The 23,883-nt window shown below is 46.6% G+C and overlaps 1 protein-coding gene and 1 pseudogene across 1 annotated transcript in view; one reads left to right on the forward strand and one right to left on the reverse strand.

The window, feature by feature from the left end:
- Positions 1–23,883, reverse strand: part of MSN (moesin) — a 59,270-nt gene that overhangs the window by 20,912 nt on the left and 14,475 nt on the right. The window contains exon 2 of the mRNA XM_066639887.1: positions 6,370–6,453. Coding sequence (XP_066495984.1) covers positions 6,370–6,453 — 84 coding nt within the window. The remainder of the gene's footprint in view (positions 1–6,369; positions 6,454–23,883) is intronic.
- Positions 1,287–1,403, forward strand: LOC136663447 (5S ribosomal RNA; annotated as a pseudogene).

The raw sequence follows: 23,883 nt of genomic DNA on the forward strand, positions 1-23,883 counted from the left end.
TTGTGGTCATCAGGAAAACATGCTGTGACCCAAGGAAATACAAAGTGCTGGAATTTGCGCACACGAAGTTGACTCTCAAGTTCCAAGAATCAACAGTGATTTCTTTAAAAGTTTCAAATACTAACTTTATTGTTAGAGCAAATATTAATCTGCACAGATATCCCTGGCAAGAGACTGTAAGACAAACCGTTGCACAGGAGAGAGGCAGACATTCAAGGCACAGCCCAGGTGGCAGTACAGTCCTGTAACATGCTGGACATGGACCTATGAAAGTGGCTCAGAAACCTCAGGGTGATCCAAATGCTGCCATTTGGTGCCCAACTGCTTGAGTGCTTAATGCCGGTTTGGCATCAGTCATAAGTTCATATGTTGGCAACCTTCAGTCTCGAAAGACTCTGATATCGCGCTCTGAAAGGTGGTTCTGGAACAGCATCTAGTGTGGCTGAAAAGGCCGATTCGGGAGTGACAATCCCTTCCACATTGGGAGCAAGTGCAGTCTGTCCCTGGTCTGTCTCCCTGGCTATGGGCATTCCTTCTTTGCCTCTTTGCCTCAGACTGTTGGCCAAGTGTCTCTTCAAACTGGGAAAGGCCATGCTGCACAGCCTGCCTCCAAGCGGGACGCTCAGAGGCCAGGGTTTCCCACTTGTTTCCCACTTGTTAAGTTCATATCTAGACTGAATTCAAGGTGCCTGTATGTTTTTTTAAAATCTGACACAGTCTCGACTTTATTACCTGAAAGAGCACCTAAAGATCAGCCTCTCAGAAAGTGTCCACAGTTGCACCTACCAGTGGATCTTTAAGCCTGGTGACCACCACACCGGGGCAAGTTCCTACACTTTTCCCAAACCAGGACCTCTGGGATAAAGGTAAGGACCCCCTCCCTAATGTTAGCCTTGGAGACCCTCAGAAAGCATCTCTCACTGTTTTGAATATGTCTGGGGCTCAACACAGTATTCATGAGCTCCAACTCCCAGATTTAGGAAAGAGGGCAGGGTCACCATGGCCTTGAGCATCTTGCAATAGCTAGCAAGGTCCTGCTCACCACTCTTGTGCATTGCCCTGTGGAGGCAGGGTAGGAAGGAAATGGTGAGCACAGATTCTGGGAGATTAGCAGGGGCAGGCTACTGACAAGTTTGGTTAGATTTTGGATAGTAGATATTAGTTTTAAAATGGTTCTTTTCCTAGCTTTCTTTTTTGTGTTGCATTGTTTTAATCTGATTGGTATGCTAATCTGAAAAGCAGGGGAACATCCTAAACACAAAAATGAAGACGGGGTATCAAGACAAGGCAGTAACTGTTACCCTGCACATGCCTGATCTCGTCTGATCTCGGAAGCTAAGCAGGGTCAGGCCTGGTCAGTACTTGGATGGGAGACCGCCTGGGAATACCGGGGGCTGTAGGCTTATACCATGATCTCGGAAGCTAAGCAGGGTCAGGCCTGGTCAGTACTTGGATGGGAGACCGCCTGGGAATACCGGGGGCTGTAGGCTTATACCATGATCTGGGAAGCTAAGCAGGGTCAGGTGTGGTTAGTACTTGGATGGGAGATCGCCTGGGAATACTGGGTGCCGTAGGCTTCTACCATAGTCTTTCGAGACTGAAGGTTGCCAACCAACCAGTCTTGTGTCTGTGTTGTAGGGACCTCTAAACTATGGCCTGCAGACCAGATCCAGTGCACCAAGAAAATGATCCCAGGCACGGTGCTGACAAAGACTTCCCATTCCACCCTGCCAGCTCCCTCTTTGCACTTGATTTGTGAAGAAACTCATGCTGGGGAGAAAACTCATGCTTCCTCCAGGAAATTGGAGCACAGAGCCTTCTGGGGCAATTGGCAGTAGAGGTACAACTGGAAGGCGGTGGGACGGAACAGTAAGGCTTTGCCAACACTGTGCCCAATATTATTTTCTCAGCGCAAAAACAGGAGGTCCCTGCTCTATTGGAGCCAATGTTCCAAGTCGCCTCTGCCTGGGCACCTCTTCTTCCTTCCTCTCAGGACATGCAGATCTTAAGCAGATTCCTGCTGCTTTAGCTGGGACTGTTTGGAACAGCTCCAAGGAGGCTCCCACCTCATCTTTGTGTTTCAGAGTTCAGTGGCTACTAGCAGCAACATGCAGAACGGAGAGTTCGAGTGGCAGTAACTATCAAATTCGACGGTGTGATTTGCAGAATTAAAACAGAGTTCTGACAAGATTGGAAGAAAGGAAAATCAGTCTGCCCAACTGTTATTTATTTTTCTTCCCCAGCAGGGCAGGCTGGGCAAGCGAGAACATTCAAGCCAGGCAGCAAAATAAAAAGTATAGAACAATCAGTTTTATTTCCCATTGTGGCCAAAGCTGAATGGGTTATTTCCTTTGCAAATCAACTTCCTCCCTCTTGCAATTGTCCAGAGACAGTTGCTGAATTCCAGGGCAGCTTTCGAAAAGGGCAGATTAGATTATTGAGGCCCTGGTGTAACAGCGGTAGCAGCTTCCAGAATCCCAAGTCCCTCCCACTGGCCGGTCTCGTGGGCTCAGAGCTGCAGCTTCACAGCCTATAAATAGAGTATGACTTCAGTGCATTGACCCCAAAGCCTCTGTCGACGGAGGGCCTCAATGGCCTTAACATCGGTTGCTCCAACCACCATCAGCTCAAGGTTTTCCTCTTGGCAGGTCACACTCAAAATGTCACACCCTTTTCTGGAACCTGTTGAGGGCAAATCCAATTTTGTATTCCACTCCTGAGTGGTGCCTGTCCACAGTCACAAGTGCCACAACTGCCCCACCAGCCAATGAGCCATGGGTGCTGGCACAACTCCACCAACAGGGGTCAACAGGCGGAGGAGTTTACCGTGGCACAAGGTGTCAGTGCCATAACCCAAGCGTACCCCAGACATGCCCCTCATGACACCACAGGGGGTTTGAATATTTGCAGATGCTGAGCCCACAGCTGGAGGACCTCCAAGGACCTCCAGACACGATCAGAAGTGCCTTCCAGTCTTGTTCAGGAGGTCTTCTGAGGCACTTCTCAAAGGCACTTCCAGTTGGCTAGCTGGCCCTACAGCAGATTTCATTATCTGCAGAATTCAGTGTCTTCAGGGGGTCCTGGAATGAATCCCCATGGATACTGAGGATCCACCATACACCAGCAAGGGAGCTGGAGTAGGAAGAGGAAAGTGGGGGTGAAAGCAGGGAGGGAATACACTCCAGAAATGCTCACATGGTCCACGTATTTGAAGTACCACCGGACATCGCCAGTTACTTGTGAGGTGGGAGCCAGATAAGACAAACACCAGTAAGAGGCTCAGGATGGACTGGGGGGCTTTTTGGAACATGGAAAAGCATGCTTTGGAATGCTGCCTGCCAAGCCAAGCCTCCTACCACTTTTGGCTGCATCACATTCCTGTTCTCACTGCCAGGAGGCAGGGGTCCCACAAGTACCACTGGTTGAGAAACACTGTTCTAGCTCAAACTTTTAAAGACAAATGCATTTTTTATCCCTGGCTGCCACTGTTTATTTCCAAGTTCGCAGCAAATTTGTTTTGAGCTTTTCAGTTTGTCTCATTTTGGTCATTTTATTATTTATTGTTAACTGTTTTCAAACTTCATGAGGCAGGATGTAGTTAAAATCTACATGTTTACTGTTTCTGCCATTATGCCTGAATTCAGAGACAGCAACTGCTTTGTCCCAGGAGGGTGCTGCACCAGAGGCAGAAAAAGTGGGAACATCAACACTCTGCTTTGCTTTGCAGGACAAACATGCAAAACCCCACCCCAATCTTGGTGCAATAATAAAAATGCAGTACAGGGGTAATGCATGAAGAGAGACTGGTTTGCTGGTATTGGTGCTGGTATTGATCTTTAAAGCCCTATACCGCTCTGGACCAGGGTATCTTAGAGATCGCCTGCTCCCGTACAATCCGGCTTGTCCTCTTAGGTCATCAGAGAAGGCCTTTTTACAAGTGCCACCGCCTAGGGAGGTACGTGGGGCGGCTGCAAGAAACAGGGCCTTCTTAGTAGTGGCACCAACGCTATGGAACTCCCTTCTCCCTGACTTAAGAATGGCTCCCTCTCTTGAGACCTTTCGGCGAGGCCTGAAAACCCTTCTGTTTAAACAGGCCTTCTGAGTTCTCGGCCTTTTAACATCTTTTTAACATCTTTTAATATTTTTACAGGCCTGTTTCTTTTATGACTTGCTGCTGCTCTATGCTCTTTTTACCTATTTTTTACTCTGACTGCTGTTTTTTATGATGTGTTAATATGTTTTTATTTGTTTTTAAATTCTGTTTTTATATGTTGTAAGCCGCCTTGAGTCTCTTTGGGGAGAAAGGCGGGATAAAAATAAAGTTATTATTATTATTATTATTTGCGGTACTGAAATTAAAAGCGTCCCTAGTCCCAAGTGAGTATGCCTCCTTTACTAGTAGGTTAACCACAACAGAGTTCTTTCCTTGGAAACCAAAGTGTGTCAGGAGGTAGACTGGTCCTAAGGAGCCTCTTAAGGTTTCCTTTTTAGTCACACCCATCTTTATGACATGCAGGGGAAAACCCTTCAGGGTAGAGACTGAAAAAGGGCTAGGAATTCAGGTTAGTCAGCCTTCTGGTTTCCAAAGTATCTGATACCTAAACTCATCCCCCCTCTTGCTGTCCCCGTCCTACAATGCTCTCCCTCTCATCAGATCAGCTTGACAAAAGCCTGCAGTAGTGTTCAACCTGTGGGTCAAGACCCAATGGGGTCACGAAGACTCATTTGGGGGGTCATGGCAATTCCCCAAAGAGGACTTGGTCCAATCATGGTACTGCCTTATTAAAACAGAGTTCTTGATATCATCCTGCACAGCAAGCATCTTCTCGCCATCTTGCCCCACAGCTCCTAAGGCAGCTACCCCACGGGGGTGATGTGAAGACACAAGAGATAGGGGGAAAAGGTGCGGGACTGGGGAGAGGTGGGTAGGATCAGCGTTGGGTCCCCAGTCTTTTATTTATTTGGGTCGTGGCATGAAAAGGTTTGAACACCAGCCTTCCGCATCAAAGGCCAGGTTCACTTCAGTCCAGACTGGCCAAATGGAAACTGAGTAGCTGGGCAGGAGTCTTTGAAAGCTGCTGGCAATGCAGACAAGATGCAAAAGAGCCTGTCCCGTTTCAGACTACGCCCCATTCCAAGTCGTCATGCTTCTCTTTCAGCAGAGGTAAATGTATATTGGCATAAGAGTAAAGAAATATTTTTTGTCTGTCCTAACTCCCCCAACACTCAATTTCAGCAGAAGTCCCCTGGTTTTGGTGTTGTGTGAGAAGGAAAAGAGCATCTCTCTATCCTCGCTGTCCTTCCTGTGAATTATTTTGTATGTCTCAATCATATTCCCCCTCAGGCGCCTTTTTTCTAGACGGAAGAGCCCCAAACGCTGTAGTCTTTCCTCATAAGGGAGGTGCCCCAGCCCTGTAATAATTCTGGTCGCCCTTTTGCCCTATTCCATTTCTGCTATATCCTTTTTGAGATGTGGAGACCAGAGCTGGACACAATACTCCAGGTGTGGCCTTACCCTTGATTTGTACAATGGCATTATAATGATGCCAAGCATAGAATTAGCCTTCTTCACTGTCGCCGCACATTGAGTTGACACTTTCATTGAGCTGAAATTCCCAAACTTTTTAGCAGCAGGACCCACTTCTTTTAAACACTCTTATCGGGACCCACCTAGGTTCACCAGACTTTTAAAAAATGATTTAGAAAAAAATGTTATTTATTTATAAGTAGCAATAACCAGAAAAAAGACTCTCAAACATTTATCTCCCTACTTACACGTTTGCAAGCTGCAGAAGCTGAGATCTTTGCAGGTAATTAGCAGATACAGTATGCTGATTTTTCAATAGCCTCAGGGTTTGAGCCAATTAGTTATCTGATCTTTCCACCACCCTTTGGTGACCCACAAAAAATCAAGTCACAACCCACCAGTGGGTCCCGATGCACAGTTTGGGAACTGCTGATGTACTATATATGATGTTTGCTGTCGGAATTGGTCTCTGTAGAAGTAATGCATGAACACGGTTGTGTCACCATTATATCTATACCCCTTGGCATTTATAAATGCTCAACAAATGCTCCAGAATGTGGTCTCCCGCCACTAAAGTTAAAAACAGAAGCTTGAGCAGCTGGTGACATGAAACCCTTTTTTTAAAGGCTTGTAAAGCTAGGTGGGTCCTGATAGAGTGCCATTCTTAAAAGTGGGTCATGGTGTCAGAAGTTTGGGAATCACTGGTCTAGGGAGAATTTTGATCCTGCACCAAGTTAACTGTGTGCATAAATGAGTCACCACAGGTTAATCACTGCAGATTAAGGTCCATATCATTCACTTGCACTATCTGTGTTTCATTTACAGGCAGACAGTCCCCTTACCTGGTCAAACAGTTGCTTCCCAGTTGTGTTGGGCTGGATCGCAAACTCCAGCTCTGCATCCATGGTGGTAACTCGCACACTAATCTGGAACATAAAGGAGGAAGAAGTTACTACTCCAAGACAATGTAACATCCATAAAACCACTGACCAAGAAAGATGTGCTGTACTGACAGTACAAAGCCCAGAATTTGAAAGGTCTCTTAGATCAGCTAACCAGCAGGTGAGACGGGACCCGATTTTAAGTGGGCTTGAATTAAACATGTGTTTACAAGATAAGGATCAACAATCCTGGTACCCTCCCTTGCATCTGGCATTTTGAGGTAGTCTAATATCAGGATGTTGTACATATCCATCACAGTTCCACAGATTAATTATATGCCAGGCGTTTTATGCCATTAAAGGTCTACTAAAAAAAATATGCCAGGCGAATAAATTTTTTGTCTGTCCCAACTCTCCCAACACTCAATTTTTGTGGCTGTTACCTGGTACTGGTGTTGTGTACCAGGGAAATGAAAAATCCCTCTATCCATCCCCTGCATAATTTTGTTTGTCACAAAGCTTTTGTACGTCTCAAACTATAAGCTTACATGCTTATAGGGACCTGTAGAAGGAAGAAGCGCTTCGCCGTGGTTGGCCTCTACACAATGTTAATGGGCCAGGGGGTACACGGATAACTGAATCAGCAGATTCCAGATCTGCAGATATGGTGGGGAGACATGCCTGAACATGAAACTGCCTTTCACATAGTCAGACCCCTTGGTCCAGCTAGCCCAGTTCAGTCTACTGCCCACTGGCAACAACTCTCCGGGCATCCACGCAAAGGGGTCTCTCTCATGCTTCCCAAGAACCTTTTAACTAGAGATGCTGTCAGAGGCTGAACACAGAAATTTCTGGATGCAAGGCATACGCCCTACTCAGTGACTCCTCCCTATTGTTGGCCAATTGTGCTTCCTTCAGTTTTATATAGCACTATCCACTATTGGCCGGATCCCAAAGGATCTCTTCTATGGAGAACTCGTGCAAGGAAAGTGTCCTACAGGTAGACCACAGCTGCGATACAAGGACATCTGCAAGAGGGATCTGAAGGCCTTAGGAGTGGACCTCAACAGGTGAGAAACCCTGGCCTCTGAGTGGCCCGCTTGGAGGCAGGCTGTGCAGCATGGCCTCTCCCAGTTTGAAGAGACACTTGGCCAACAGTCTGAGGCAAAGAGGCAAAGAAGGAAGGCCCATAGCCAGGGAGACAGACCAGGGACAGACTGCACTTGCTCCCAGTGTGGAAGGGATTGTCACTCCTGAATTGGCCTTTGCAGCCACACTAGACGCTGTTCCAGAACCACCATTCAGAGCGCAATACCAGAGTCTTTCGAGACTGAAGGTTGCCAACAGTATCCACATACATGGTGCGAAAGAGTGAAAGAGAGAGGGCAGGACCCTGTCTCAAGGGGATTAATCCAGCTATCAGGAGGAAAGGGTGGATAACAAAGGCATGGGAAGAACGTGCAATTGTTTCAGTTCCCCATACTTAAGAGAACTTGGGGAAGAGAAGCGAGGAGTTGAGTTGTATGAAGCTTATTCTTGTAGAAGGCTCTGCTTTCTGTTTTAGTTCCCTGTCATTTTAAGCCTTACATACTAATACTGGTTTTATTTTTTATCTGATACTTCAAAGAGTTAAAACCAAAGGCAACAGCCAACACAACAAATTGCCCCCAAGACCATTACCAAGAGATTGGAAGATTGTACTATAGGAGACAGTATTGGGAAACTACACACACAGGCCTTGCACCAGCCAAAGAAATAGCACATTTCTAGACACTGTCCCATGATGTTCAGAATAGCACAACGCTTGATACTTTTGTCAAGAAGCCACTATCAAGCCAATATAAAATATTTTAGTCTGAAAGTCCTTGCAGTGTTCTGTTTTAGACAAAGCTCTAAGTTGATCAAGTGTACTGCCCTTCATCCAAATTATTGCACATCTTATTTGGCCTTACAGCTCTCCCAACTGCATTTTACCTATATGGGAAAAAAAAAATCTTCTGTAAGCCACCCTGGGCACCCTAGGATTTTTTTTTTTGGGGGGGGGGTAGGAGGCAAGATATAAATATTTAAGACATATGCATTTCACTGCTTGGGGAGGGATGCTGTAAAATCTTGCTCTGAAGTTTCAGTGCCTTTGCTGGAGTGATGGTTAAGCACAGGAGTCAAGAAATGGATTTCTGCCACAAGTTGACTTGGTGGTCTTAGGCAAGCCACAATCTGCAATACTGGCATTAATGGGGGGGGGGGGACTTCATTACTGGGCTCCTGTAAATTTAAATGCTTTGAAGATTCTGTCGAAAAGGATTGTGTGTGGCAGTCGTAATGCCTGTTCTCATAGACTTCTTGGGAATGTTCGAACGCCATCTCCAAGCACATCTTCAGATGAATTCAACAATCAGAGGTTGCCCAGGGCTGGCAGCCCGCTGCCAACTGCCCACAAAGGTGTTTTGAAGAGGTGAGACAAAGATTCCTCAACTAGCTCCATTCGAGCTCACCTACCATGCAACCAGGTGTATCATGCACGACAGTCTCACCCCCACAGTTGTGGCTTCCTAGCTACCCACTGCTGCTGCACTCCCAAACCTATCCTTTTTGCATGCTTCAAACCGGTGTTTTGTAGGTCACGTAAAGGCATTACAATTGAATGCCAGTGCCTGCCGCAGAGAGCAAGTTATGCAACTGCAAAACTTTTGCCCATTTCTGCACCATTTTCATCATGCCATTTTTCCTTTTTCCCTGTACAAGTCCTGACTAGAAGTTCATTATCTGCCTTGTTTTGCAAGGCAAATTTTTACTCCCAGCATTCTGCTCTACACAGGACACCCCAAAATACCAGAAAGTTAAGGACAAGGAAGCCTAAACCAACATCCATACAAGTATTTTATCCTGTCAATCCTGCCCTGCATATTATTATTATTATTATACTTTATTTTTACCCCGCCTTTCTCCCCAAAGGGACTCAAGGGGGCTTACAAAACAAGGTTAAAACACATTAAAAACACAGTTTAAAACAGATAAAAAATAACATATTGTAACATATTATAAAAACGGTAGTCAGATAAAAACTAGTCAGATAAGAGCATAGCGCAGCAAATTAAAAAAGGATCAGGCCTGTAAACAGATGTTAAAAAATATTAAGAGATGTTAAAAAGGCCAGGAACTCAGAAGGCTTGTCTAAACAGAAGGGTCTTCAGGCCTCACTGCATATTTAAAATTGGCTTTGCTAACAGAAAGGTGGTTAAAAATATTGTAGACTTTCCCAGCCACTGCTGTTTATAACAATACTGAGAACCAAGACTCTGAAGCGCAGACCAATTCTGAATAGTCTGGGGTAGACTGCAGAAGGTCTAGCAGGCAGACTTTGAAGAAATCACCAGTTTTCTCACACAGCCTAGAACAGCTGTTTTCAGCCAGTGTGCTGCAGCACATTGGTGGGTCGCAAATGGTCCCCAGGTGTGCTGCGAGAGTTTGGGGACAGGTAACTAGAAGAGCCATGGGGGATGTAAACCCTCTGGCCAGCAGCACAGTGTGCCTTGTTGATTTTCAAAAAACTGATGATGTGCTCTGAAAATTTTAGTGTCTTGTCAGTGTGCTGTGAGATGAAAAAGGTTGAAAATTGCCAGGCTAGAAAGAAAGGGAGTCTGCCCACAGTGAGTATTTATTTATTTTTAAAAATGTATATCTCGCCTCTCCCATGTGGAAGCAAACACCCAAGGCAGCTTACAAACTTCCACAATAAAATATATTTTAATTGGCTGTTGGCTTTCTTCAGTGCCCTTTGAGGAGAAAGGCAAGGTAAAAATCAAATTAAAAATAGTATAATGTATAAAAACATTAAGTAAAATAATTAAACACACACAACACTGTAGAGCCATTGGGGTGGGGGGAGGCAGGTGACTATTTGGTCCAGCACACCTTTTTGTTCTCTCTGAGCCAATAGCTGTTTAAACATTACAACAACCCCCTTTAACAGAATGTTGACCAGAATGCAGAAGTGACTGTCCAAGCAAGGGGACCTCTTTCGAATGGCCGTGAGCTCCTGGGGCAGAAAGAGGGAACCATCTCCAGCCAAAGAGACTCCAAGCAGCCTTCACGCCCAGAGGAAAAAGGAAACCAGCAGCTACACTGTCTAGTTTATGACATCAGCTACAGGAAGGAGCCAGGAGTCCAGATTCCTCAGAGTCTGCTGTTGGGTGAACAGTGACCAGTGCATTCCTGCCCAGTGTGTGGGGGGAAGGGGGAGGCAGGGGGAGGGATGCAATTATGAAAGGGCTTGTACAATGGCCTGCCCAGAAGTTCCTCTTGCCAAGGGCAGCCCTGCAGGGAGAAAAGGGCTCCCTTCACAGCCCTGTGAGCCAGTTCCTGCTCCACACAGTGGCCTGCTGCAAAGCCCTGTTGTTGCCTGAACAGACAGCTTTGCAACGTCCCTCACCCCAGCAGCAGCAGCAGCAGCAGCTATCTGGGGAATGTGCGCTATAGGCTGCCTGGTACCACTATCTATTAAGCCTGCTGGTTGACAGGACCCTTAAGGAGTTCTGCATTCCTGGTATACTTTCCACACCTACCCACCCTGGCTGGCTCCCGACCACAAAACAAGGTGCTCTCATTGTTCTAAACCGTTTCCCGGGCCCTGCGTTACTCTGCGGTTAACACAGCACTGCTACATTCCAGGTACGCATTGCCTTTTCTTCTTCCTCACACCCCACTGAACATATTGCACCCCACTTAGGAGCAAGAACAGGGGCGGCAAGCCAAGGTTCACTCCCCCCCCACCACATGCTAGTCTAAAGAATACACCCTCCCTTCCCTGCCCCTGCAGGAAAAGGGAACAGAAAGGAACCTGTACACAAGAACCCCCCTGCTGGATCAGACCCAGGGCCCATCTAGTCCAGCTTCCTGCATCTCGCAGTGGCCCACCAGATGCCTCACAGAGCATGCAAGATGCTTGCGTCTTGCTGCCACTCCCCTGTATCCGTCATTCTATTTACCCTCATACTCCCCAACAAAGACACCAGATTGCACTTGGGTCACTTTATTAAACACAAGTGAACAATTTTTAACACCTGAAAACGACTGCACGTGCCTTCCCTCCCTTGCCAGTCTGGGGTAGGCAAAAACAGCTTTATGGTGCCTCAGCCATGCACTCAAGACACCAAATTACTTGGAATTGATTGGAGAGAAAGCAGCTGACCTTCCTGTTCAGCAACTGCATTAGTCAAGAGCCACGGACTACAAGGGTTTGGCGACCCTTTGTGTTGGACTTGCTTGCCTTTAGCCAACTCAGTTGGAGCTACCCGCTCAGCTTCCAAAGTCAGCTGCTGTGCATACTTTCAGTTGGGCAGCCTCAAAGCACCCAACTGGCCGCTGAGGAACAGAAACCTCCGACTGACCTCTGTCTGATCCAGGTGATCTCTTACGGCACCAATAATGTGGCCCTGGTCATGCTGCTCATTGCAGGAGTGTGAGAGGACGTAACAGGAAGGGGCATTCAGCTTGTCCCCATGACTGTGCACCAGCCCCAACATGACTGGAAAGCAGAGGCACCCTACACTATCAACTAGGACTCATGCTCCATAACCCACAAATACTGTTCTCTTATCGAAGCAACAGAACTGTCAGGCACTCCCAGGGAGAGGCCAAGTCGAAGAACTGCATATTTTCTACACATGCTTTGGAAGGACAGAGCTCAAAGAAACCAGGGTGAGTTTTCTTTCTTTTTCTGAATTAGGAAGGATTTAAACCCTGGCCTTCTGGTAGTTAAGGCTTCGAGGAACATGATTATTTTAATTAAGTGAGCGTAAAGTGGTAGCCGCAGCAGCAGCAGAACCGGCAGTTGGTCAAATGAACGAACACCGAAACCACCAGGGCACCATAGGCCAAGCAAAGGTTGGTGGCCTTTATTGGGTCCCAGAGTTGGCACTGGGAGGGGCACATTCCAAAGCAGGTCACCCACCTCAAGCAGCAGGGCTAACAAATTCTTATGGCGGGCAGTAGCCCTTAAGGGATCACTCCCAAATCATTTAGGATTATAGAAGGTTGAAACCAGCACCCTGAGTCCAATGCGGTCGCTCCCTCCCTACCCCCAAGGCATTTCAGCCTGACCTCCCAAAGGTTTAAAGATGGCCCATGTGCTTCCACTGCCCCCACACCCCAAAAGGCCAGGAATAAACAGCCCTTCCCCTTCTCCACTGCTCTCTTTGGTATTTGGAGTGTCAGAAGGAGAACGTCCTGGCCTGCAGTCATATGAAAGTGCTTGCAATTGCTGAAGGGATTACGTTTAATTAAACCCAACCTCCTCGCAGCCAGTCTGAAGGGGGGCTTTTCATATCCCTAAGCTCATCAGGAAACAGAGCCTCCCTGGCTGCCAAGGACAACCTGCAAAACACACACACCACATGCTTAACCCTCCGCATGGCTACCTAGGAAAGTTCCCAAGGAGTCCAACCCAGTAGTCATGTTGCTCCCCCAATATTCATATTCATGCTGTTGCTTCTCAAGCCACCTTAGGTAAATTCAATTGCATGACCCACCAACAGGGGCTCTTCCAGACGTGGGTGAAGCACCACCCAGTAGATGCCTTTGCACATGAAGATAAGTGTGGAACTGCATCACTGCTTCCATGCCATTCACTGTTGTATGGTGTATGAAATGCCAAGGCAATACAATTTTTTATCCACATTTATGGGCATTCCATAGTGCCCAACAACTAAGTCACCCCCCCACACACACACACACACAACCACCCCCTTTCATTCCTTCTTTACCAATTTCGGTGGACATGCACCAGCATCACTGAAACTCCTCATGTGCTCAGATGGCTGCCCAAACAATTAGGTCAAATTCATGTCTATCTAAAAACCTATCTAGAAGCACACTTTTAAGCATCTGTGCTTTGTGGCTACTGCAATGCTTTTTGGCTCCAAGGTTAAACAATGATTTTCTTCCCCACCAAAAAATATAGCATGGGGAAGTATGGATGATGAACACAGGAAGGGCAGACCAGTGACAACACTGTGTAAGCACTAGAGCATGAGCAAACCATGCATCCAAACAATTCTCTAGAAGGGCCCAGAGACTGGGTGCCCTTCCAGCTTATGCAAGTTTTGCTCAATACACAGTTTTGCTCCCTGGAATCGATACCCTTTTTGAACAAAACAGCTATTGCAACTCCAATGGGCAATATGCTAAATTGCGTCCTAGAGAGGTCCCTATTCAGACCTGCTCCAGAAACTCACCAATGACCTTAGGCAGGTCACTCTCCCAACCTCCACCCACCTCCCCCACCCCATACCAAGAATCAGGGGACCCCTTACACGGCTGCAAGCATGACTAAAAAAGAGAAGCTCTAAATGCTCTGCAATGCTGGTTGGCAACCTTCAGTCTCGAAAGACTATGGTATAAGCCTACAGCACCCGGTATTCCCATGCGGTCTCCCATCCAAGTACTAACCAGGCCTGACCCTGCTTAGCTTCTGAGATCATGGTATAAACCTACAGCACCCGGTATTCCCAGGCAGTCTCCCATCCAAGTCCTAACCAGGCCTGCCCCTGCTTAGCTTCCCAGATCATGGTATAAGCCTACAGCACCTGGTATTCCCAGGCGGTCTCCCATCCAAGTACTAACCAGGCCTGACCCTGCTTAGCTTCCCAGATCAGACAAGACTGGGCATGTGCAGGGTAACAGAGAGTTCTGCAATGCTATGTGAATGCTAATTGTGTTCTCAAATTAGCTTTTTCTGTTGGGATGCTGCACCCTCCACCCGTGATAAGAGCTTGCTGGATCACCAAACCCTTTCCCATCCTGATCCACATGGCTCTTTGACTGCAGACACCCAAGCATCACAGGCACTTGGTGAACACTGCCTGGGCCGTCACAAAGTAGCTTCGTGTTTCTGCACATACTCGTAACACAGATGGTTCGGGTTCCGTCACTGGGACCATGTCCAGTTAGGACTAGGGAGAGGCCTCCCTTTCCGAAACCTGGAGAATAGGCACTGCCGAGCCAAGTGGACCAAGAAGCTTCCTCTGTGCAACATACTAGTTTGTGGGCTTCAATTATTTTCTGACAAGAACCATCCTTGGCATTACTGCAGCAGTCAGGAAAGCACTTGCTGAGAAGCAGGAAAAGCCACCCCTCTCTTCCCACCAGCTCTTGCTGCCCTCCCATTAGAGCAAGCTTTACTGGATTTTCCCAGCAGTAGCAGCTACCAAGGGCCTCTGCTGCGTTCATTAGGGCTCACGTACTACACACAGAACTTGACCACCTTCTTCTTGCAATTCACAGAGAGGATGACACACTAGCTTCACATCAGAGCAGCCCTGGGTAGAGAGCCCAAGAAAAACACAGATTGTTTGTATACAGTGTCATGTTAGATCTCCCCCCCATTACTCAACATGAAGCCAGAAGGCAACAAGCTTGTTCTGCAGTACCACAGCTGGTGGAAACATTCATACCAAAGCACAATGCGCAATGGTTTATCCATTTCTTACATTTTTATACTGCCCCTTCCTCCAAGGAGCTCACGGGTTGTATACATAGTTCCTCCCCCTCCTTTCATACAACAACCCTGTGAGGTAGGTGAGGCCAAGAGTGACTGGTCCAAAGTCACATAGGAAGTTTCATGACTGGGCAGGGATTTAAACCTGCATCTTCCAGGCCTAAGCAACACCAGAATCACGACAGTGTTCTGGCTCTCGATGCAGTTCGTTCCAAGTACAGCATTATACCTCACTCAAACCACCAGAAAGGAGGGCCCTACTTTCAACAAGGGTAGCTCCCCAGAGAACAGCTGAAACAGAGAAGCCCCTCCACTGATCTCACGCTAAAGAAAACACACCAACAGATTCCACAATCCTGCCTATCACTGCAACACCAGCCAAAGCTACTATTAATGACAATAAAGAGTTCAGTCACAATCCAGAAGGAACCGGCTTCTGCGATCAGGCTATTTTGCACAACACTGCAGGGGGCCACATTCATTCTCTGGCCTTCATGTGCCCACCCCAGCTGCACTCAGCACTCAGCCCACTGAACAGGAAACGAGGCCTGCCCTGTTGAGAGACAGTCCTTCAAGAAATCACGATTATTCTCAGGAAGAGAGCCAGGCCCAGTCGTCTTGGCTATGCTGATAAAACGCAGCTGTATCCAGCATTTCATTCATAAGGATGCCAGGCGCTTGCACTCCAGTGTGATGAAATTAGAGGGAGGGCAGGGCCATCTAAGCTCCAGTTTAATTTGCTCCATTCCATTCAAAGTCAATTTTGCCTTCTGCATTCTCTCATGCAGCACCAAAACCAGTGCAACGTCACCTCCATTTGGGGAACATTTTCTACAGGTGCACACAAGGTTACTGCTGTCCCACTCGCACAAGCTATGTGGGTGGGAGAAGAGGGAGACATGATTCTTTGGGACAGAGTGAATAAAGGAAACTATCACAAGCAAAGATGTGGCAAGAGTACATTGTTGCCTTGTATAGGTTTCTACACAGGCAAGCCCATGGATCAGCCACAGGTATCATACAAGCATGGAATTTGCAATCTCTGCTTTAATTAAGTGTTGGGGCCAGAAGCTTCCCAAGCAGCACTTAGGGGCACAGGCAGGCAACCTGCAGCATCAATGCCATAAAAAAGGTAGCAGCCTGGCTTTGGCGCAAGCTGTCCTGGGCTTCCATCTCCCTGGCTCAGCAAACTGGAGGCAAGACCACCTTTTAGCATGGGTGGCTGCAATGTAGGTGTGCCAGCTTGGCGCTCCTGAGTAGCTCTGCACTTGCCAAGAGACCCACCACTCAGAGCACCCTAGTCACAACTTGACAATCCTGGGGAAATTTTGCTTGCAGATCCTGGAGCCATCAATAACTCCTCTGCAACTGGAGGTGGGGACAAGATTAGTCAGGACATGGTGACTTCCGTTTTTACTGAGCAGTCACCCCAGCAGGATGCTGGCTCCTCCTTTGAGCCAACAAATCTGAGTAGTTACCGGTGACCTCCAACACTCGCCTTTACATATTTATGGAACTGCTCGCTGCCAACACTTCTCCGTGAGCTTGTGTTAAGGGTCCAATTCCTCTATTTTTGCCATTTCCTCTCTCGTAAATAGAAACTTCAGGGGCCCTCCCCTTTATTTTCCTGTAGCTGTTGCAAGAGATAAGATTGCTGATTGTCAATGCTATGGGCTTGATTTTTTATTTTTTTTTAAGAGTAGTGACTTTTTTTTTTTAAGTGTAGTGACATTCCCCTGGGGGCTGGGGATAAGAATAGGCCCTCGGTTTGGCTGTACTTGTCATAAGAGGCGACTAAACAGCCACCGGGTAGATGGGACTCGTCAGCCTGGGAAGGCAGCTCATCTGAGAGAAGGGAAACTCTGATCCCAAACCTCCACTGCCTTGTGGCTACATCCAGTTACGGAAAAGGCTTCAGGAGTCAACCTCGAGGCAAAATCCAGAGCCGGAGTCCCTGAGGCAGTTCATGGCTGAACACAGTCACATTCTGGCAACTCCTGCGACACCGCTGGAACCAACCGTATTGGCCTCTGCCTTTCCACTGGACCATTTCAGTGACGTGGAGATCTGCTGCATGGATAACAGTCTATCCTCCATATCTACTTTACCCAGGCTTTGCGCACTGGAGAGGACACTCTGTTCCAGAGCCACCATTCAGAGCGTGACACCATAGTCTTCCAAGACTGAAGGATGCCAACAAGAGTGACATTTAAAATAGCTGAAGAAAGCTGACTAAGGCCCCAATCCTAAACACTTACCTGAGTAAGCTCCAATGAAGACATGGAACTTGCTTCCAAGTAAGCATGTATAGGATTGCACATTTGGACAACACACAGATAAGAGAATGAGCAATTTGGAAAGATTCATGTTCCAGTAATCCTCTCACCTTACCCCCAAACAAAACCTACTGAAAATTAAGGGTGAAGACTGAACCATCCTAAAAATCAGTCTTGCAGCTAGATAGAAACACAACTGCACTATGACATGCATTAACTCAAAAACAAGCACAACAGGGCTTGCTCTCAAGTGTGATGCAATCCATGCATTCTATCTTGGAGTGAGCTCCTCTGAATACACTCTGAATAAAGATGACTGAATGGTTTCACAGCAATGGGAAGTTCTGCCTCATCCTTGCCTCCAGCGATCTTCCCACTTACTGTAGGCTCCCAGGGGTTGGCCACCCTATTAAGTGTCCCAAGAAGCAACTGGAAATACTCTTCTGCTGGGTAAGAGTCAAAGAGCTGTTAATCTCACCCATTTCACTATGGATCTTCACCAAAATATGAGAGGTAGTGGGCTGTGACTTCTAGTTACCCTACACCAAGTTTCAGGAAGTTTGGACAAATGGTGTTTGTTGAAGAACAGAAGAGGTTTAAATTCAGATGGTCATTCCCCACCCACATCCACACACCTTACCATCATCATGCCAACAGAGCATTGAAAAGAAAGACATTAAAAAGATGAAAAATGCAAAAACAAAAACAAAAAAAAAACCAACACAAAACACTTGACATTTTTCAGAACACTTCCAAACAAAGAGAGGAACTTTTGAAAATATTTCAGGGCCATATATATTTCACCATGAACTGAATTCATGGTGAAATGTTAAAAGTCCACTAGAAATCCTTAAGATTGAGCTAAGGTTATAAATGGTTCTGTCCCCTCATACTTCAACAGATACGCACCAAGTGGGATGCAACAATCAATCTAGTTATTCCATGCCAAATTTCAGGGCAATTGGACAGAAGACAGTTTTTATCACTGATAGGACATGGAATACTGTGTGCATTCACCTTATCTCAAATCATACAGGCACAGGAGTGTCCACATATTCTAGGAGAAAGAAAACCACTATTAAGTTATCTTGGAGTGCTAAACGACCTAGGTTCTATTCCCCTGTGTCTCAATCTGAATGCCAAGTCCATCCTGAGACATCATTGGGGATTCTTCCACTCTTATGTCAGCATCCTTAACAGCCTCCTGCCACATCAGGTGCTTCTCTATAGAATATCCATAAAGCAAAAGGAGTACATTGGTAGATTCCCACGGGCTTCCCTGCAAGATGAGCTATGAGTAACTGTCTAGATGAGTATCACTAGGAAACATAGCCAACAATCACTTGGACAGGGAATGGGAGACTCTACCAAAGCAGCTTTTGAAACTTTGCTTACAGACCACACCACAGTCCAACTGCACAAAACCAGAACACAAAATGTCACTATCTAAAGTCCTCAACAGTTCAGCTACCCTTGGAATAGGGGCTTCAACTGTTGAACCAGTCTCAGCAAAGGCTATAAGAAGAGCTTCAGAACAAGGATGGTCTCTTCAGAAAATTCAGAAGAAAAAGGCAGTGTCCTTGGTAGAGCGAACTGTGATTGTGTGGGGTGGAGAGAAGGGCATTTCACTTCACCTCTTCTTCTTCCATCTCATTTCTAAGCCTCTTCTCAGCCCTCCTGCACTCCCCACACCCTGCAGAAACTTCTACTGAACCTAGTACTGGTGCAATAGGCTATGTCAATGCTGTTAATACTGGCACAATCCTTCTGTTCCATATTATTCCACCTTTGAACAAAACCACTTGCACCTAGATGCAAGGGCCCAACTAGGTGTTATGAGCGATTCTCAATTTGGTATTCCTCTCAGAATGTCAATGTAGGGGAGGACTGATGAGGTACAGGAAGAGACAAGCACGCACACACACCCTTGCAAGTTCTTGTTCTCAGCAAGTGCAAGGTTGAAACCACACACTTGCAGATGTCTTGTTGCTCCCAAGGTTAGAAAAGGAGGCATCAACAGCAGTAAGCCAAAAAGAGGAAGGACAAGTTGAAGAGCTGTGGATCTCCTAAAACCCTGGAGACCTTAAGCACATGTTTGTGACCTAGCTAGTCTAATGATTTTGGCCTGCAAGTTAAGACAACAGACCCAGGCAACTTAACATTTCACAGACTTATTAGACAGTCAGCATAGAGCTGGAGAAATGGCAAACATAGGTTATCAAAGTTCAAGGAAGTCTTTAAAATACAGCTTTTGTCTCAGTGCACCAAACTGTGCCACAACAGAATTTTGCTTTAATTCTGTGGTAGCCTACATACTTCATATGTAAAAGGCACCACATTCAACCTCTAGAAAGCATCGCTAGGTAAGGCTGGGAGAGATGTCCACTGGAGACCCTGGAAACCACTGCCAGTCAGAAGACAATATTGAGTTAGATGTACCAATAGCCCGACTCCACAGAAGGCAGCTTCAGATATTCTTCTATTTTTGTTCCTTTCTACAAAAAAGCTGGGAAACGGCTCTAAAAGCAATTTAGTCAAAACAAACTAGTTGCGCGATAGGTACCCTGCCCCACAAGAGAACAAGCTATAGAAACAGACTTGGAAGCACCATATATAAAGACCAAGCTCTGGGTGGGGCACACCAAGTTCTTTGGACAGCTCATCAGTTCTGCTGAGTAACTGCCCAACAGGCAGATTGCTTGGAAACAGCTAACAGTTACTCACCAGGCAGCCTTCGCCTGCCTAGACTATGAGGTCTATCTCCAAATATATCTTTAGCCAGAAATGTAACGTTTCAGACAAGTCCAACGTTTCCAGTGCAAGTTCCCATTTCGAAGAGACAGGGAGGAGACTCTTTCATAGATGCTCACTCCAAACAGGAACAGTCTTGAACACCAAGAAAGAAGTGTCCCATCAAATTCCTTCTTTTAGCTGAAGCTTCCTGCAACCGCATAGTTTAGGCCCATCAAATGCTCAAGTAGGTATCTAAGAAGATGCTATGATGTGGTATGGGATGAAATCCTGCATTATTAAGGAACACATACAGTCTCTCCCCCTCCCCCACTACACCGAATACAGCCAGCATTCTCCATATTGGCCATATGGGGCAGTCTGAGCCATGGACAGATATGGGGCCCTTTGCCCTGTCTAGTGTTATTACAAATTTCCCTTGGGCTTTTGCCCGCTGTATTTTATAAACTTTCTACCCTAAAGTTATTCCATACTGTTTCCATTCTTAACGAGATGCAGGTTCTTAGTTCCTGGGAAATTCTGCATTTAGTCGTGTGGCCATACAACCCAAATGTCCATATACTGAATATGGTCAATTGCTGGTGCCTAGAATCAGCTCTGGAAAAATGGGCATTATTCTGGGCTTAAAAAAATAATAATCAGTCCAGCAGTGGGGCACAAACTCCACCTGAACAAAGCCACACTCATTGACTCTTCCTTCCACCTCCACTCCTGAAGTGTTTAAATGACTCGTTTCAAGAGAGGATTGGCCATTGCTAGGACAGGAGCTCAAGCCCCTTATGTGGGTCAACTATCTTGGAAAGCTTGCTCTAAAAACCAGGGGTCTCCAGGCCATCAGCAGGGAAAGTAACCTGCCATAAGAACATAAGAACAGCCCCACTGGATCAGGCCATAGGCCCATCTAGTCCAGCTTCCTGCATCTCACAGTGGCCCACCAAATGCCCCAGGGAGCACACCAGGTAACAAGAGACCTGCAAGGCCTCCTGGGAATTGTAGTTAAGAACATAAGAACAGCCCCACTGGATCAGGCCATAGGCCCATCTAGTCCAGCTTCCTGTATCTCACAGCGGCCCCACCAAATGCCCCAAGGAGCACACCTGATAACAAGAGACCTCATCCTGGTGCCCTCCCTTGCATCTGACATAGCCCATTTCTAAAATCAGGAGGTTGCGCATACACATCATGGCTTGTAATCCGTAATGGATTTTTCCTCCAGAAACGTGTCCAATCCCCTTTTAAAGGCATCCAGGCCAGATGCGTCACCAAATCCTGTGGCAAGGAGTTCCACAGACCAACCACACACTGAGTAAAGAAATATTTTCTTTTGTCTGTCCTAACTCTCCCAACACTCTATGTCCCCTGGTTCTGGTGTTATGTGAGAGTGTAAAGAGCATCTCCCTATCCACTTTACCCTTTCCATGCATAATTTTGTATGTCTCAATCATGTTCACCTCCTCAGGCGTCTCTTTTCTAGGCTGAAGAGGCCCAAACGCCATAGCCTTTCCTCATAAGGAAGGTGCCCCAGCCCAGCAATCATCTTACTCTCTTTTGCACCTTTTCCATTTCCACTATATCCTTTTTGAGATGTGGCGACCAGAACTGGACACAATACTCCAGTGTGGCCTTACCATCGATTTGTACAACGGCATTATAATATTAGCCGTTTTGTTCTCAATACCTTTTCTAATGATCCCAAGCATAGAATTGGCCTTCTTTACTGCCAACGCACATTGGGTCGACACTTTCATCGACCTGTCCACCACCACCCCAAGATCTCTCTCCTGATCTGTCACAGACAGCTCAGAACCCATCAGCCTATATCTAAAGTTTTGATTTTTTGCCCCAATGTGCATGACCTTACACTTACTGACATTGAAGCGCATCTGCCATTTTGCTGCCCATTCTGCCAGTCTGGAGAGATCCTTCTGGAGCTCCTCACAATCACTTCTGGTCTCCACTCAGAAAAGTTTGGTGTCGTCTGCAAACTTAGCCACTTCACTGCTCAACCCTGTCTCCAGGTCATTTATGAAGAGGTTGAAAAGCACCAGTCCCAGGACAGATCCTTGGGGCACACCGCTTTTCACTTCTCTCCATTGTGAAAATTGCCCATTGACACCCACTCTCTGTTTCCTGGTCTTCAACCAGGTCTCAATCCAGGAGAGGACCTGCCCTCTAATTCCCTGACTGTGGAGTTTTTTCAGTAGCCTTTGGTAACGGACTGTGTCGAACGCCTTCTGAAAGTCCAGATATATAATGTCCATGGGTTTTCCCGCATCCACATGCCTGTTGACCTTTTCAAAGAATTCTAAAAGGTTTGTGAGGCAAGACTTACCCTTACAGAAACCATGCTGATTCTCCCTCAGCAAGGCTTGTTCATCTATGTGTTTTGAGATTCTATCTTTGATGAGGCATTCCACCATCTTACCCAGTATAGATGTTAGGCTGACCGGCCTATAGCTTCCTGGGTCCCCCCTCTCCCTTTTTAAAGATCAGCGTGACATTTGCTATCCTCCAATCCTCTGGTACCATAGCCGTTTTGAGGGACAAGTTGCATATTTTAGTCAAGAGTCAAGAGCAACTTCATTCTTCAATTCCTTAATAACTCTTGGGTGGATGCCATCAGGGCCCAGTGACTTATTGATCTTTAATTTATCAATTAGGTCTGAAACATCTTCTCCTTTAACGTCTATCTGACTTAATTCCTTGGTTAGGAGGGGCCGTTCGGGCAGCGGTATCTGACCGAGGTCTTCTGCCCTGAAGACAGATGCAAAGAACTCATTCAATTTCTCTGCCATCTCTAAGTCTCCTTTTATTTCCCCTTTCCCTCCCTAACCATCCAGAGGGCCAACCGCTTCTCTGGCAGGTTTCCTGCTTCTAACATGTTTGAAGAAGCTTTTATTATTACCCTCAATGTTGCTGGCCATGCGTTCCTCATAGTCTCGCTGGGCCTCCCGTATCACCTTCTTACATTTCTTTTGCCACAATTTATGTTCCTGTTTATTCTCCTCATTAGGTAAAGACTTCCATTTACGGAAGGAAGCTTCCTTGCCCTTTATGGCCTCTCTAACTTTGCTGGTTAGCCATGTGGGCACCCTCCTGGACTTAGTTGAGCCCTTCTTCCTTTGCGGTATATACTTCCGCTGGACCTCTATTACTGTTGATTTGAGCAACCTCCATGCTCTCTGTAGAGACTGGACTCTTTTTACCTTCCCTTTCAACCTCCTTCTAACCAGCCTCCTCATTTGAGGGAAGTCCGCTTGTCGGAAGTCAAGGGTTTTTGTGAGAGATTTGCCCAGTATTCTTCCCCCGACATGCATGTCGAAACGGATCGCAGCATGATCACTGTTCCCCAATGGCTCAGTAACACTGACATCTCTAACCAGGTCCTGAGTACCGCACAATATTAAATCCAGAGTCACCTGTCCTCTGGTGGGCTCCATGACTAGCTGCTCTAAGGCACAGTCATTTAACATGTCAAGGAATCCAGTCTCCTTTTCAGGACCGGAACAAAAATTGACCCAGTCAATATGAGGATAATTGAAGTTCCCCATGATTACAACCCTGTCCCTCCTGGTCACCTCCCTGATCCATTTCCTCATTTCAAGGTCCCCTTCTGGTTTCTGATCTGGAGGACGATAGTACGCCCCCAGTATTACATCACTCCTAAGGCCTGGTAATTTAACCCACAGAGATTCTATGGAGTCGGACCCACCTTCAATCTCTACTTTGCTGGATTCTATCCCTTCCTTAACATAAATAGCCACCCCACCTCCAACATGCCCCTCCCTGTCCCTCCTGTAGAGTTTATAGCCTGGGATTGCGGTATCCCACTGATTCTCCACATTCCACCAGGTTTCCGTTATGCCCACTATGTCAATGTTTTCCCTTGTCACCAGACATTCCAGTTCTCCCATCTTTGCTCAGAGACTTCAGGCATTTGCATAAAAGCAT

This window comes from Tiliqua scincoides, chromosome 12, assembly GCF_035046505.1.
Source record: "Tiliqua scincoides isolate rTilSci1 chromosome 12, rTilSci1.hap2, whole genome shotgun sequence".
Classification (NCBI taxonomy): Eukaryota; Metazoa; Chordata; class Lepidosauria; order Squamata; family Scincidae; genus Tiliqua; species Tiliqua scincoides.